This window comes from Carettochelys insculpta, chromosome 3, assembly GCF_033958435.1.
Source record: "Carettochelys insculpta isolate YL-2023 chromosome 3, ASM3395843v1, whole genome shotgun sequence".
Taxonomy (NCBI): Eukaryota; Metazoa; Chordata; order Testudines; family Carettochelyidae; genus Carettochelys; species Carettochelys insculpta.
Genome location: NC_134139.1, coordinates 32,982,592 through 32,998,951, shown reverse-complemented (window position 1 = coordinate 32,998,951; position 16,360 = coordinate 32,982,592). Strand labels below are relative to the sequence as shown.

Sequence of the window (16,360 nt, the reverse complement as noted above, 5' to 3'; positions counted from 1 at the left end):
TGATCAATACATTTAAAAAAAATTCTTGCTTATAAATCTTACCATTGCATCTTCGATGAGCAAACATCTGTACTTATTTAACATAGCTTGTGTCCTTTTCAGAAGCTGCGTGGCTACAGATTCAAACTCACTGTCCACTAAAACGACACAGAATACATTCAGATTATGTTCTTCAATAACTACTAGCACAGATTGACACAAGTTTTCTTTCACTCTGATTTACAGAATCCATTTTTTCAACAAACCATGTAAAAATTAACTGTTTAAAATTTTAATAAGCAGCAACACAACTTTTATCATACCAAATTAAAAATAAATGACCTTTTCTCAAATCCTCCTTTGTTGGCAGTGATCCCTGGCACACATGATACGAGAGGAGTCTCTGGACTGCATCATTTAATGATTTGAATTGAGTTTTATCTGGTGTCACAGCATGTGCCTGGTCCTTCTGTAACTGCTGCAGAATACTAAAAGGAAAATGACTAATATTAATGCTTAACATTTATTCTAATACATCCAGGCTATATAATAGTTTACAAAATGACAGCGTGAGAGGCAGAGGTTAGTAGAAATGTCTGTAACAAAACTAAAAATGAAAAAAATGACTTACAAAGCTCCTTTTGTTAGCTGTTTAGCAGCAGGCCTCTTTTGTCCAACTGTGTGAACATCCACCTATAATCAAAACAAAATCCAATTACATTGGCATGATCTCTTCTTTTAGGAAAAATTAGCTAAACCTTTTCTTCCTATAAAATATTTTCAATTGCCTCTCACATAGATTTTCAGTAGGTTTCTGTGTCAATGAAAAAAGACAGTTACCTGTTTCCGTAACTGGTGTTCTTCAATATATATTCATAGAATCATAGAATCCTAGGGCTGGAAGGAATTTCAGGAGGTCATCTATTCCAGCCCCCTGCTTCAAGCAGGATCAACCCCATCTAAGTCATCCCAGCCAGGACCTTGTCAAGCTGGGACTTAAGAACCTCTAGGGATGGAGAATCCACCACCTCTCTAGGCAACGTACTCCAGTGCTTCACCACCCTCCTGGTGAAGTAGTTTTTCCTAATATCCAACCTACACCTCTCCCTCTGTAACTTCAGACCATTGCTCCTTGTTCTCATGTCCATTCACCATTCAAGCTCAGTGTGTGCAGTCACCACATGCACCAATGCCAGAAGATTTCTCCCTCAGCAGTATCTGTAGGGAACTGTCACCAGTGCCCCCTGGAGCAACGCACACATGCTGCTCTATGTAGGGCACTGACAGACCCCTTCTTCTCTCAGTTCCTTCTTGCTCGAAACTCCAATCGAGGGCAAAAAAGGTGGAATGCTGTACGGACATGAGCTATGTCTTAAATGAGTGCAGGGAAGGGGTTAATCTCTCCTGCAGGGAGTGAAGTAATTCTGTTTAAACTGAGAACAATGGCAGTTCCCGGGCTTTTTCCCTCTTCATACAGCAGGGAGAAAGACTCAGAGGGGAGAGGGCTCCCAGGCAACTGGAATAAAATCAAAAATATCCTGACCTTCACAAAATCAGCCACAGAGGTGCAAGTACCAGGGAAATGCGTAGTTAGATGCATTCAGGTTTTCTGGTTATCTGATATTCGGATGGGCTGCGGCTTGTTACCTTACTTTGTTGTTGGTTGCTCTGTTTTTACATTTTTGTATTGTTGTTTGACTTGAGATTTTCCCCTTGTAACTTTTAAGCTGAATCCCAGGGAAATATTTTTCTCTGAGTGCAACCCCATGATTTATTCTTCTCCTGTTTTGTGAATAAATCCCTGTTGTAAGCAACTGATCTGACTTCTGTGTCCTAAGAACACTCTGTGCCTCAGACCAAACTGCCAGCTACTGAATTACAGGTTTTTGTGTCCCAGCTCTCAGGGAGGTGTAAGAGCTTAGGGTACCCCCACAGGAAGACGTCCAAGTATGTCTTCCTGGGGTAGGGTATTTTTTTCTCATTTGGTGGTGGCAGCAAACTATCCCCAGGGCCAGAATTTGTGACCTTGGGAAGTTTTAAGGTAAAGCCTGTTTACAGGCAAGGTGTTTTTAAGCCTCCGTGGGGCCCCACTTTCTGCACTCAAGAGTGTGGAGTGGGGGAAGCCCCTGACAAATCACACATCTCAAAGAACACCAATAACAGAAACAGATAACTATCTTTTCTCTGCCAGGCTATGCCTACTCTAGAAAGTTTTGTAGGCAAAACTCATGGCGCGTCTACACACAAAATGAGTTTTGTTGACACAAACTCAACAAAAAAGCTGTGTAGCTGCTCTGGGGGTCCTTTTGTAGATCAAAAGGTTGATTTGCTTTTATGTATAGATGTGATCTGTAAACAGATGTTTTGTCAGAACCTTCCTTCCAACAGTAACTTCTGTAGACAGATGCTTCTAGTGTAGACATAGCCCAAGCGCTTGCTCATGTCCATTTAAGTAAGATGACTCCAAGCTGTATCCATGGAAGCATGGAGGAGTTTAAGGACATTTTGAAAGCAACACAGCTTTGACAAACCCAGCATCATCCCTGGCCTCCTGAGTGATGGTGTAATGGGTTGTGAGTACAACAGACCCCCAAGATATGCATATTCAACTTGCGGGTATCTTGTGTTACTACAATTAGCAGAGGACCCCAATGGAAGCTCCAGCCCCAGGGAGCTGCTGTTGGGGGGCAGGGGATTCCCCCTGTCAAGCTCTCTTCCCCCTTCACAGGCGGGCTCACCAGTCCCTGCTGCAGCAATGGCATCTAGGGCTGAGCTGGCAACCCCACCCCCACTCAACTTGCGCAAATTTTGAGTTACACCTGGTTTCCCAGGAACATAATTCCTGCACAAGTTGAGGGTCTACTGTACATGTATCAATGACATGAACAAGCACACATGGCCTTGCAGATATACTGAATTGGGACATGTACCAGGAAGACTGCTGACCCATGCAAAAAGCGAAAATCATCTTGGGTAAGAAGGCTGGGTGGGGTGTGACCTTATTCCTGAAAAAAGATTATATAACGGGGTACAGATGTTAGGGCACAAAGTTCAGATACTCGCCTGGCCAAAGTAATAGCCACTAAAAGGGCCACCTTCGAAGAAAGGAGGGAGAGAGAACAGGAGGCTAGTGGCTGGAAGGGCAGCCCTGTCAGACAAGAAAGGACCAAACTGAGGTCCCACTGGGGCAGGGGATTTGAAACTTGCAAGAAGAACCTGTCAGATATTGTGAAAACACCAAGCGACCTTGAATCAGTAAATGGAAGGCCAAAACTACAGTCAAATGTACCCTGATCAAAGCTAGTGCAAGACCTTTGTGCTGAAGGTGAAAATGGTAGTCAAGGATCTTTAGCAGAAATGACTCCTCTCTGAGCAGTGTACACTGAAAATCGGGTCTACTTCTCCAGGTGGACCTGGTGGAGGGTTTTTGGCTCTCTACAAGAACTTGCCTCACTTGTAGCAAACAGGATTTTTCCTTGAGATTCGACCATGGAGTAACCGTGCCATGAGGTGGAATGGCAGGTCTGGGTGCAGGTTGTGGCCATGATCCTGCAACAGGCGATCCACATGGATCAGGAGAGGCCAAGGGTGCTGCACTGAGAGACTCCTGAGAGTGCTACACCAATGTTGGCACAGCCACACAATTGCACTGACGATAACATGGGCCACATCTTGTCTGACCTTGTGCAGGACACAACTAATAAACAGGAACTCATACGAGACATCTTCGGACCAATTAAGGAGGAAAGCATCCATCAGAAAACCTTCCTCCTGACCCAGTGTGGAGCAGAACCTGGTGCACTTCACGTTCTGCCTGGTTGTGAACAGGTCCACTTGGGAAAGCCCCACTCTCAGAAGAGAGTAGAGGCTACCTCCAGGTGAAGAGCCCATTTGTGGTGAGACAAGAACTGTCTGATCAGCTGGATTGCGGTGGCATTCCTGACTCCCAGGAGAATCCTAGGGCAGTAGGATCTGCAAATATGACATTTCTCATGGACTCTCCATGACAGCAAAGGCAGTGGCCATGAGGGTATCTAACTGGCATGGGCTTGCAGCAGGTAACACAAGGTTTAAAACCAAGGGAGCAGGGCATGCCTCATCCCCAGTCTAAATCCCTGTAAGGGGACTAGTTATTACTAACTACTGGTAGCACAGAGGGAAAATTAGTTACTAGCAAAAAGAACTATTAACAAATGAAAGGGCTGCTGTTAGAGGCTGGAGTGAAAGTTCCAAGCAGCATCACTGGCAGCAAGAAGGAACTGACGGAGGAGGGGCATGGTGGTGCCCTATATAGTGTGACATATGTATGCCATGCCAGAGAACGCTGGAGCTGGTCCCCTACAGATAGTGCTGAGAGAAATCTTCCAGTACCAGTGCATATGGCAAGCATGCACACCTACCTTGAATGGACATGAGCAAGCACACTATGAAAGAACAATTATTTCAAGTTTTTGCCATAAACGTGAGTTAGCATAAATGATTTCCGCTTTACTCATGAAGTAAGCAATGTGAAAAACAACAGACTCATCTTACATGGGCCCTCCCCCACCCAAACAAACTTGACACACAGTTATTAAACAGTGGTAACAATTGAGTCCCACCAGATAAATAAAAAATGCTATGAAGCAATGATGGGGTGCAGCCTTAGAGCACAGTATTGAATTAGCAGACTTACTTTCATTCGCATTGCTATACAGCAGACCCCCAACTTATGTGGAGGTTGCATTCCTGCACAACTGAGAAAGTCAAGTTTCACATTCTCAGGGGAGCCAGAAAAATAACCAGTGCAGCAGCGCTGGCCAGTTCCCTATCTCCTGTGAGTGGCAGGCAGCCGGAGAGTCAGGAGACACTCACAGGAGACATGCACCAGCTCTCCAACACCCTGAGTCGTGTTAAAACAAGATATGCACAACTTGAGGGTACGCATCTCAAGATTCTACTATACAGATTTATTCATATTTAGAAAATAGGAAAATATTTTGTTTTAAAAACTTTTAAAACTGTAAAGAGGATCCTGGAATATCACTAATAGGTTGGAAGACATTCCTCTTTCTTTTCTCCCACCAACACATACTTTTGGAAAGCTAATGACTATGTTCAGGGTAAGGATCAATGAGAAAAACACGTAGGAAATTACTGATTACTATTTCTACTCTGATCTTGATTCCTTATTTCATTAAGAAAAACACATTACCTAAAAAATGCTCCTTACCTGCACATTTTGTTGAACAGGAGATGATCCTACGAGTCTTTCCTGCTGTGGCTGTGTTGTTCCTAAAGGTTGCTGTATGATTTTGCCTCCAGACTCCTGTCCTATAAAAGTACACATTAAAAGGAGTTTATTACTCATGAGTCTCAAAACAATAACACAAAATAAGAAAAAAGTTAAATACCTTACGCAACATCACAAAAGAGACTTTTAAAAAGATAAACTGCAGTCTATATAGCATGCTACTAATAATTCCCCAAAATTATCAACTCAAACCTCCATAGCGCTATTAAAATTTGTGAATGAGCAGCCAGATTACAAACTACTGTGGATTCAAATACATAGCCTCCCAGCAGATTGTCCCACTATATAATTTAGAGGAATCACTTTAGCCCAACACATATAACACAACTAGTATTGTTACACTTTGTATAGAAACAAGGTGTATAACCAGTACATTCACTGTCATTTGTTAAACCAAAACTGACCTAGGAGTCTATTGGCATTTCTTATTGACAAAATCTATATCAGGATCTTTAAAATTGCAATTAGGATGGTGCCATTTCAAGAACCCGCCTATATTCTCAGGTTAGTGAATCACTACCTTAACTGGAAATTGATATTTACAGTGTCTTTACAAAACAATAATTACCAATTAGCTTCCAAGACATCCTGTAGCAGGAAAGACAAAATGGTGAGTAACCACGGTAGTTACCACATGAGTATGGCTGCACAGACATAACTAGAATTTTGCAACAGAAGACATTGGTTTGAAAATATTTTATATTTCTCGCTTCCTAGATGAAAAAGCTTAAATACATCACATTTGAATTGTGGGAAAAGATTTTTGATTGCTCGTTGCATGAGCACATCTTGTCTATCACTACAGCAAACAGACTCAGATAGCTACTAACAATCCTTTTTGGAAACAGAGCATATGACCAACTGCTAAAGAGAAAGTCTGTGGGCTCAGCACTGTTGCTCCTCAAATGAGTGGGGGAAAAAAGAATACTCTTCAGTATCCCCATCAGCAGAGCTCATCAGTCAACACCTGACATAATGAAGGAGCACACACTTCAGATGCCAGAGGAACTGGGGAAAACCATCATGAAAAGATTTTATCTCACCCGGCAATGTGTTACTCAGAAGACCTGTTAGCTGGGGTTGTCTCAAGCTATCCAGTGACTTTGATCCAGAAACTGGTGAGGATTGGTTCATAACTTTTTTCTGAGCCTGTGAACATAGAGAGAAGAAAGTTAGTCTGGAAGTTTTAACAGACCTAGTAACAATGCAAAATGGAAACCTACAACTCAACTCAACACAGTCCTCCCTTGATTATGTAAGAGTGGCTTCAGAGAAACAAAGTGAAAACAAAAACTAAACTTTCACTACATACCCACCTCTTCTGAGGAGATTTTTTATTAAATTCTATTTTCTCTCTATAGGCCACTTTCTTTCAAAGAACACCCCCTCCAAATCTAAGTTTTCTGAAGCAGTTCGTCATCCTGAAGGTTAACTGTGACATGATAGCAATTTTACTTTCTTTCAGTACAGTAGGGTCTCAGGTATGAATAACTGCCAACTGCCAACGCTCTGTGTTCCAGAGTCCCCACGAAGTGGCCCCTCAAGAATAACTGAATTCGCGAATGGTAAATTCGCAAATGCTGAGATCCTACTGTACTCACACAATGACCCCCACAGTTACAAATTTTGAGAGAAAGAAACACGGTGGAATTACATTAACAAATTTCAATCTCAGATGAGCAGGTATATACAGTAATCAACAATTTCCCTATACTCCCTTCTCTTCTATATTTTGTGTTCTAATACATAAATAATCCATTCTCATTCAACACTCAGTGCCAGGCAGTCCTCGCAACACAGAAGAGTTCTGATGTGTAACACAGTTCCTGTGTAATCATCTGTCTCTTATTTGCCCTATCAACTAACAGAAATGAGAGCATGAGAATGGTGAAATGTTCAGGGAGGCCCTGTTACAGAAGGGGAAGGAAATCTTCAACACTACTGTACCATATTCCCACAAAACAAAACAAGAGTATCCATCCTTACCCAGCCTAATCAGTGACTTGAGTTCTAGTTCTATAAATGCCACTGTCCTAAATACACAAATCTGAAGAGCCCCATGAGTGTACAGGCCCAAGCAAGAAGACAAAGTACGGAAAGTCATCCTTTGGGAGATAATAAGAAACCATTTTTTCTCCTTGGAAGTGGTATTTGCATACTCTTAATTTGTGAGGATCTCATATGCTACACAAGGTTTCTGGTCCAGAGAGTGGTACACTACCTAACACTAATCAATCACATAAAATGCAATTTAACAATAGAAGTAGTTTGAAATTAAAAATATGGCTCTGGACACAGAAAAAAGATGGAACTAATCATGAACAAGAACTGAGGTAGCTGGGACCACACAGACCTTTTATGACTCAGAATTTTCAGTGCCAACATGTGGGTGCTTTTCTATAGTCCCAATGGAGACAGCTTTTCTAAACTTCCCAGAGCTCTCATAACACAAATGGTAAACTACAGAGGCCACCTCAAAGAAGAACAGGTAATTAGACCTGCACACAATCCACAGGCAAAATGTTATAACTGTAACTCAGATAAAAAGCTGCGTCGCAGGACTGTAACAAATCTTTATTTCCAAATAAAGCTTACATCCTTTGTTCAGCAATTATTTTTTCTTTATAAAGCCACTGGGCAATGTTCCTTACAAAAAGAGTGAGAGCGATAACTAAGTGTATGCAGGTATAATTACTTCTCATGTCATTATTTTATTAAGCTTACGGAAAACTCAAAATAACTGTAGCTGAACTCAGTGCTGGTATAAATTCCCACTGTTGATCATATGAGATTAGTCACTCATTTACTGCCCCTTCCAGCACAAATCAATCCACCCTTTTTCCCCCATCGCAAAATACATATGCAATGGCTTCTCCTTTACAACTGATACAAGTTTTTCTCTCCAAAGAGCTCCATGAAATTAAACTCTGTGATTCTGTCAACGGTTTACAAAACTGTGTGTCTCTGCCCCTTCAAAACTGCAAGTCCAACCTGAGTAAGACATTTAAAGCCATAATGAACAGCATGCTAAATAAAACACACTGCAGGGAATAATTCTATGGTATCAGAGAAATGACCTAGAGAATTGTATACCCTTTTCCATCTCCAGTTTCTGAGATGACATTACGCATTCATAACTTTCACTAAAGTCAAAATGGCCTTCAGGTACTTAGCACATGCCAGAGTTTTGCCTTATGACTCTAACAGTGCAATACTGAGAAGTGCAAGACTGGCAAAGTTCTGCTCCCACTGAGATCACTGGAAGCAGAAATAGGCCTATACTGGACACTTTTGAAAATCCCACCAATCAACAAAACTAAGACTATCTGAATTAATGGGAATCATCAGTTTCATACACACTAAAGAAACATTCAACAATTTTTTTTATTAAATGGTTGCAATAAAAGGATTTTTTCAACAGTTTGACAATATTTGTTTATTAAAAAAGTAAGCATATTAAATGATGTATGACTATTTCAAGACTACAAAACACTACCAATTAACATCCTCCCCCCACCAAAAATTAACGCAATGCTTTCAAAATATTTTGCGCAGTTTTGTTGGTACTTAGAAGTTATTCATACCTGAGCAAAACTGTACTGTTGTTGTGTTACTCCTACTGATGTGTGACTGAAAGTGCTGATAGACTTAGATGAGGAAACTGGAAGACGATGCGATACACTCACTGCAGCTTGAGTTCTGTTCTGCTGTGTAATTTGCTCTCCAGTAAAATTTCCTCCTGATGCAACAGACTGAACTGGTGGGCCCAGGCCAGGATGTATTGTGCCAGAAGAACTTACAACCGTAAAACGAGTAGATGCTGACATATTTGAGACTGTAGATTGTCCAGGTGACATTGTTGTAAAGCCTGATCTCCCTTGAGAAACACTACTTTGACTGGGTGATAAATGCAACACTGTTGGCGATGCCTGTTGTAATGGCACCTGTCCACCAACAATTTGAGAAGTTCCATGATTTACTATAACTTGACTTCCAGGAGGTGTGAATGTCTGACCAGAAACTAATTGAACAGCTGTATTCTGATTATTCATCATCTGTCCTGAATATGAATGGTTGGCCCTGAGCATGTTTGTAGAGTTCCTGTTTAGCATAACATGCTCAGTAGATACTTGGCTAGAAACCAACTGGGAAGGTTGAGTCTGAAGAAGCTGTCCATTTATGGTCTGGACATGATGAACTGAATTAGAATTGACAGACAGACTTGTAGGTATGAGAAACTGATTCTGAGATGCATGAGGCTGTCCCATAGGAGAATGGATAACAATGCTACCTCCAGCATTATTAACTGTTTGAGGAGTAACTGATTTTCTTGTGTTTTGCTGATTAACAATATTAACAGACATATGAGGACCAACTACTGAATTTTGAGGTGAATTTGCTGAAGCAAAAGGAATCCCTTGTTGTACATGATGCTGCTGTATTCCCAAATTATTCACATTGTAAGCTGTTTGCTGAGCCATCTGAACAGGCTTTGGTTGGATATTAATTGGAACTTTATTAGAATTTGGTGCTAGACCCCTTTGAATAATGATATTATGCACGGGTAAAGATGTCTGAAAATTTGTGCTGTTAAATGGAACAGTTACAGGTTGTGCTACTGGACTTGAATTTGAGTTATTAAACAACGAGTTACCGTTAGGAGTTTGTCTATGAACCAAGAGTCCACTACTCATGTTTGCAGGTGCTTGCTGTCCACTGCCTTTCAATATAATCTGAGATCCATCAAGGTTATTAATGGTCATCATGGAAGGCTGATTACTAAATGAACCAATTAGCTGAATCTGTCCCGAACCACTAATTTGATTATTATTAGACAAATGCTGGCTGGGAACACTGATTCCCACATGTTGCATAAAGCCATGTTGCACACCAACTGTATTGCTTGCAAAAGATGCTCCAACTGGTTGCTGTACCACTTGAGTAACTCCTATAGGTTGCAGCGTCTGACCTGAGTAATTAGAAACATTAGAAGCCTGAGTAAAGGATGCTGATGAAGAAGGATGAAGCTGGCCTTGTGCAAACTGTTGGCTCGAACCTATACTGGCATCCAGGTATGCCTCTTCTGCCAAAGTCTGTTCTGTAATATTGGCCTCCTGTAAGGACTTCTGAAGGATATCAAAAGGCTGATCCTCACTGAGATCAGGTAAAGGAGAAGATTCAAGTTCATCTTCAAGAAACTGAAGGCTACTTGACAGTTGTAGTCCATCACTAGGCCCCTCTCCAAGCTGACTGCTTACACCTTTGATGGATGATTTAGGATCAGTGTTCTAAAATGAAAAAGCAACAAATAAACTACACTGCATTTTTTAAATAACATAAATTACAAACTATTTCCAATTAATTTTTTCCCTGCAAAACACAAAGTCATGTGTAATACCACAACCTTCTGGCTGCATGTGCAAGGTGGAATTCTACCCATGCACCACTTATGCCCTCAAAACAGACCATTGGGACAACCCTGATAAAATGCAAAATTCAGATCTCAACCCAGGGACAGTCAAGACATCTTCTTTTTTGGCCCATGATAAAAGCAAGGTATGGGTGTGAAATTCAGAGCCAGGTTCAGATTCCGAGCTCTGCCCCAGCCCTCAAAGCTGGGAAGTTTTTGGATGCCTCATATAAACATTATGAAAATTGTTATATGTCTCAGCTGTCATATTAAAAACGTTCCACCTTCAATGTTTGCTTTACTTACCTTCTCTTCCTTGCCAAACTACTCCATCAGCATAATTCAATCAAATTTATGTTTGTCTTTTACTGAATCTATCTTATACTGCGAAAACATCTCTCTCCTTCTGAAATATGATGGGATATTTCTTGCTACGTTACCAAAGATTATCAAAAAAGTAATCAAACCATCCAGATTTACCTGTAAAACTGTAATATGCCACACATTCACGAAGAAACAAGGATTACATCTGGCACAAATACCTTATCAGCACCCCAGAAACACCTAAAATTTAGGGGCAAGATTCTCTGCTGTGTTCATCTTCTATTAAGGGCAGCAGAAGGGGGATAATTGGTACCTGGTTATATATCCCTGACTCTCAGTACACATTAACAGCAACGAAGGGTCCTGTGTCACCTTATAGACTAACAGAAAGGTTTTGAGCATGAGCTTTCGTGAGCACAGACTCACTTCATCAGATGCTGGTCTTGGAAATCTGCAGGGCCAGGTATAAATAAGCCAGAGCAAGTGTGGGGATAACAAGGTTAGCTCAGTCAGCAGGGGTGAGGCTTACTACCAGCAGCTGATCTGGAGGTGTGAACACCAAGGGAGGGGAAGCTGCATTAAAGCAGTCTGGGATCTGTACTATCATGTGCCAGCTGACTATGCTCCCTAAGGTACAATCCACCAACTGGGAATTGTGCTCTGGCCACTCCCTGCCTGTGCAATGGGGGCACTGCAGAACTCCATGTTTGGGGAGTCAGGTCAGTGTGAAGCATACCACCCTAGGAAGAGGCAGTTGGTGGCATCTGAGAAGCTGAAAACAGAGCACAGTGAGTGACATGGGCTAGCACAAGAACAAATAGGTACTAAATGGCTTCAAACAAATTCAGGCTGCAGATCAGAAGACTGTTTCTAACTATGAGAGGAGCGAGGTTCGGGAACTGCCTTTCAATAGGAGCTGTAAGGACAACCAATTTAATGAGCTGAGTCAATTCATGAGTAGGATGTGTTGCTTGTGATGGTGGAGAGAAGGGCTCAGCAGTCCTGAGAATGCCTTTTTGCTTTTGTCAGATATTCTAAAAATCTCACAGATGACCTCACACTCTGATGACCATGGGATTTTTTTCCCCCGATGTATTCTAGTGTTAGTTAGCCGGGTTTGGTTTTGATTTTTTTCTCATTTGAAGAATCACAGGTGGCCGTGACTGTAGATGGGATCCTGGATAAGACTCTGCATGGCACTGGGAATTTGCTCGCTCAGGTGCTTGGCTAGCTTGTTCTTGCTCACTTACTCAGAGTCTGACTGTCCTCTGTGGGGTCAGGAAGGAATTTTTCCCCAGGTCAAACCAGCACTGCAACTGGGGATTCTTCACCATCCTCTAGTATGGAGAACAAGTCATTTACCAGGTCCACGTGAGTCTATCTCACTTAATATCCTGCCACTGAAGGGTCCTTTGGTACTGGTTTACCTCAGTCCCTCCTATTCTCTGCTGCTGGTTTATAATAGTTTGGTTCCCTATAACTCCTTGGTCTAATTTCAGTTGTTGGGTTTAGCATGCACATACTGATTGCCTATGATACACAGGTCATATTCAATATTGATCTTTTGGTTGCTCCTGGCCTTAAATCCTAATATCCTAAATGGGAGTGAGAGAATACAGAATAATGCACCATGAACCTACAGCCAAAAGCCCTCTGCCCCAGCTCCCATGGCCCTCCTGGCCAGTTGCCCATCACAGGTACTTCAGGCAGTAGCAAGACCTCCTGCAATTCTCCAAAGCCCTGCAAAGATCAATCCTCCTCCACAAACAATCCCATTCTAATCAGCAACACCCACCTTTCGCAGTATCTCCTGTTTTCCCTTAACACCCTGTTTCCTACGGGCACCTCCTAAGCCCCAGTTTCTGAGATGTGTAGGAAATAGCCTCATGACACCGTTCTCTTTCCCCACTCCTCCTGATCAGCAGGGACCACGGGAGAAACCAGTGACAGTTTGTTATAGGAAAGGTATGTCACAAATTGCCCACTTATTCCTTGAGCACCTTCATGCTTTCTATCTGACATGTGGGAAGAGCTCAGAGTAAATATCCACAAAGCTATTATATTCCCCTGCTTCAGGTGCCTTCTTAAAACTCACTTCTGCCATGATGCATTTAGGAAACTGCTATCTAATACTGGCTAGACAGGTGGCAAATTGTGATCCTTGTTCCTGACTAGATGCAAATTGTTCACATCTTAAAATCTTTTTCTTACTTCCATACAAACACTGGGTTTACCTTATCCTCCTATCACATTTCTGTCTTTTAGATTGTAAGATGTTTCGAGCAGGGGAAAATCTCATTCACTACTTATTTGTAATGCAACATAAATGTAAATGTTAATAAATAAAACAAATGAACAGTAACAGGAGTGGAGGAGGGCAGATAATTTGACTCTATAAAAACTGGGACTACAAAAAAGTTAGAGGTGCATTATACATTGTCTCTGGTGAATACTTACATTGGAGTTGGCGAAAATTGAATTAGAATTGGCTGCAGAGTATCCTGCATTAGTCAAGTCTTCATTGCTCTAATAAGGCACAAATATAATAAAATAATGTTAAACTAAAAGCAAAGCAGTCACTAAAGTTCATGTTATTTTAGAAGAGTAGAATACTACTTACAGATTTACTACTAGGTCCATGTAGAAAATAATTCAGTGCCTGTGGATCTCTTAAAAAAAAAAGTTATCACTTTTAAGTACTTATATTTGTTTGAAAATCATAATTAAGACAAACAATAATAAAATCTTTGAGCCAGGTACTACATTCCTGTAAATCAGTGTAGCTCCACTGACTTCAAAACACCTATGACAATTGACATTAGCTGACGATCTGTCTTCAATGTTTTTAGCGAACTACATAAATTTATATTTTTCACCCTATTTTGAAAACGGTTTCCTCAAAGACAGGAATTCTTATCATTGCGTTTCAGAATTTCAGGCGTTCACAAATATTCATTACTTACAGAAATTCTAAATTTTACGTTCTATGTTTAATTCCATTCTATAAGCCACTATTGATTATACAATCTGTTAAAATAAATATCCAATAGTCTATAAAACAACAGAGTGTGCATTAGGTAGACAAACAACAGTATTAGATCAAGTTTACATCCATAAGCCAAAGCAGCCATGTATACACGGTTGCTTCAAAAGGAAATCCTGCTTTTGAAAGCACCCTTCTTCCTGAAAGAAGTTAGGAAGAAGGGTGCTTTCAAAAGTGGGTTTCCTTTCAAAGGAACCCCACCCAGTCAGCTGCTTTGGCTTCTGGGAACGGCTCTTCCAGAAGCCAGTTCATCACATGGGAATGTGCAAGTGAGGCATGATATATTTAAATACACCTCTCATTTGCACTTCTTTTTGGTCACGCTTGCATGCCCCTTCCAAAAGGGAGGGGCTATGTAGATACAGCTATAAGGAGTACACATCCAATCTGGACATAAAAGTGGTATAGTATAGAATAGAAAGAATTCAAATAGAAGTATTGTGGGAGTTTTTGGTTGTTGTGGGGTTATTTTGTTTTTTTTTAAACCAATAATAATTTAAACAAAAAAGTCCTTAAAAAACAAAAATAGATCATCTTTAGGATTCCTGATTGTTTGTAATTCTTCATAATATAGGATAACAAGTTAACTCACAAAACTGGTTACACAAATGCATGGTATATTCTGTAATAATAATTTAGGTAGCTTGTATTTTTAAACAACTCATAAATTTTAATTATATTTCATTTAGAATATTTACTGTTAATGAAAATGCTATACTGATACCCCTGAAAGCTGAAGTCCTTTATCTAGACAAAAAAGAGATATTTACTTTGCATCAACAATCTAGTTTAGGCTATTTGCTTTTGTGCCCTGGACAAGAGGGGAATTTAGTACCATGCCAAAAATAAGTGGATTACCAATTAGTCACAATCAGAATTTATGCTATCTGTTCGTTTTATGTATAGGCCTCCAAACTACAGTAAACTCTTCCATATTCGGCAACTTTGAGACCAGGAGGTTGACAGATACTAAAATATTACGGATGACCAAGAGGCTCTTTTAGAGAATCCCTTCCCTGTTACCCACCAGCACTCTGGGGCCAGGCCCAAGCAGCATGGGGCTCCCACCAGCTCGCCCAATTTTTCTTTTTCCCCCAGTCCAAGGGGGCTGCTGCCAAGCACAGGCGGGGCTGCAGCCAACCAATCCAGGCAAGCTCCCAACCAACTCCCTTCGTTTACATGCCATTGCCAGGCAACAGTGGAGGCACAAAGAGTAATGGTCAACACTGGAGGTAGTGGCGGCAGTGAGGTTCTGCCACCTCTAGCTGCCACACATGAGAAGGAAATGACTTGTGGCAGCAGTTGCTCAAGCTAAAAGGGCTCACCACACCCTCCGCAGCCCACTTCACTGCCCCCTGGGTGCGGAACAAGCGGGCTGGTTTCCAGTAGCACTCAACCGGGGACAGGCCCCACATGTCAGCAGCTGAAAGGAGTGAGATGCTGGGGACAGATGGACAGAGGTAGCAGAGGGGACCGGTTCCACCAAGACACCGCACCCCGCTCCCGTGACTCTTCCGGCACATGCTGTTACAAAAATTATCAGTTTAAAAAAAAAAAAAAAAGAAAGAGAGCGAGCATGCAGAGCCTACCACCCTGCCTGGCACAGAGCCCCCTGAGGGGCCCTGTGAGAACTGCACTCACCACAATGGAGCTTCTGGCCACAGCAGGTGGCTTCACCTGCCTGGTCCAGTGCAAAGAGGATTTGGGTGGGGGGCGTGGCTCTTGCTCCCTTCAGCTGCTGGTATGTGGGGCCTGTCCCTGGCTGAGTGCTATCAGAAACCAGGCTGCTTGTTCTGCACCCGGGGGGGTAATGAAGTGTGCCCCAGGGGACATGATGGGCCCTGGTAGCCTGAGCAGCTGCTGCCACAACTCTGTGCCCCCTCAGCTTAGCATAGTTTAGCCCTCCCAGGACCCTGCTTTAGGGGCCTCATGCTATAGCAGTGCTCTCCTCCCCGAAGCCCTCGGCAGCCTGCCCCAGAGCACCGCCTCCACCGGCACAGCCCACCTGGTGGCAGCGCCAGCTATCTGAGTACTGATTAATTAAATACCAGTTAAAAGAGGGTTTACTGCATCACATGACAACAACTTTCAGAGACTACTGGAAACTGATCTTTTGCATGGATTACTTCTGTACAATGATTTTTCTAGATTTTTCTTTAAGAATTTCTAAGAGGAACTTACCCAATAAGATCAAGGAGACAGGACTCATCGTCGTCATCATCCATGACAACTAAGCGACAAAGAAAAGGACTGATACTTCATCAAAGTCAGAAAAAAAAGTTCCTTCAAAAATAAAACAAATTATTTCAAG

The 16,360-nt window shown here is 41.8% G+C and overlaps 1 protein-coding gene across 4 annotated transcripts in view; it reads right to left on the bottom strand.

Moving 5' to 3' along the window:
- The window catches only part of BICRAL (BICRA like chromatin remodeling complex associated protein), a 69,169-nt gene that overhangs the window by 12,331 nt on the left and 40,478 nt on the right, over positions 1–16,360 (bottom strand). For 3 of the 4 annotated variants that reach the window (XM_074989597.1, XM_074989595.1, XM_074989598.1), the window contains exons 2-10: positions 16,231–16,279; positions 13,627–13,675; positions 13,464–13,532; positions 8,857–10,560; positions 6,316–6,421; positions 5,192–5,292; positions 611–672; positions 322–467; positions 43–137 (exon numbers count right to left, since the gene is read on the bottom strand). In XM_074989597.1, the coding sequence (XP_074845698.1) occupies positions 43–137; positions 322–467; positions 611–672; positions 5,192–5,292; positions 6,316–6,421; positions 8,857–10,560; positions 13,464–13,532; positions 13,627–13,675; positions 16,231–16,274 (2,376 nt within the window). In that variant the 5' untranslated portion in view covers positions 16,275–16,279. Of the gene's footprint in view, positions 1–42; positions 138–321; positions 468–610; positions 673–5,191; positions 5,293–6,315; positions 6,422–8,856; positions 10,561–13,463; positions 13,533–13,626; positions 13,676–16,230; positions 16,333–16,360 lie in introns of all 4 variants that reach the window. The other variant, XM_074989596.1, reaches the window with a different exon arrangement.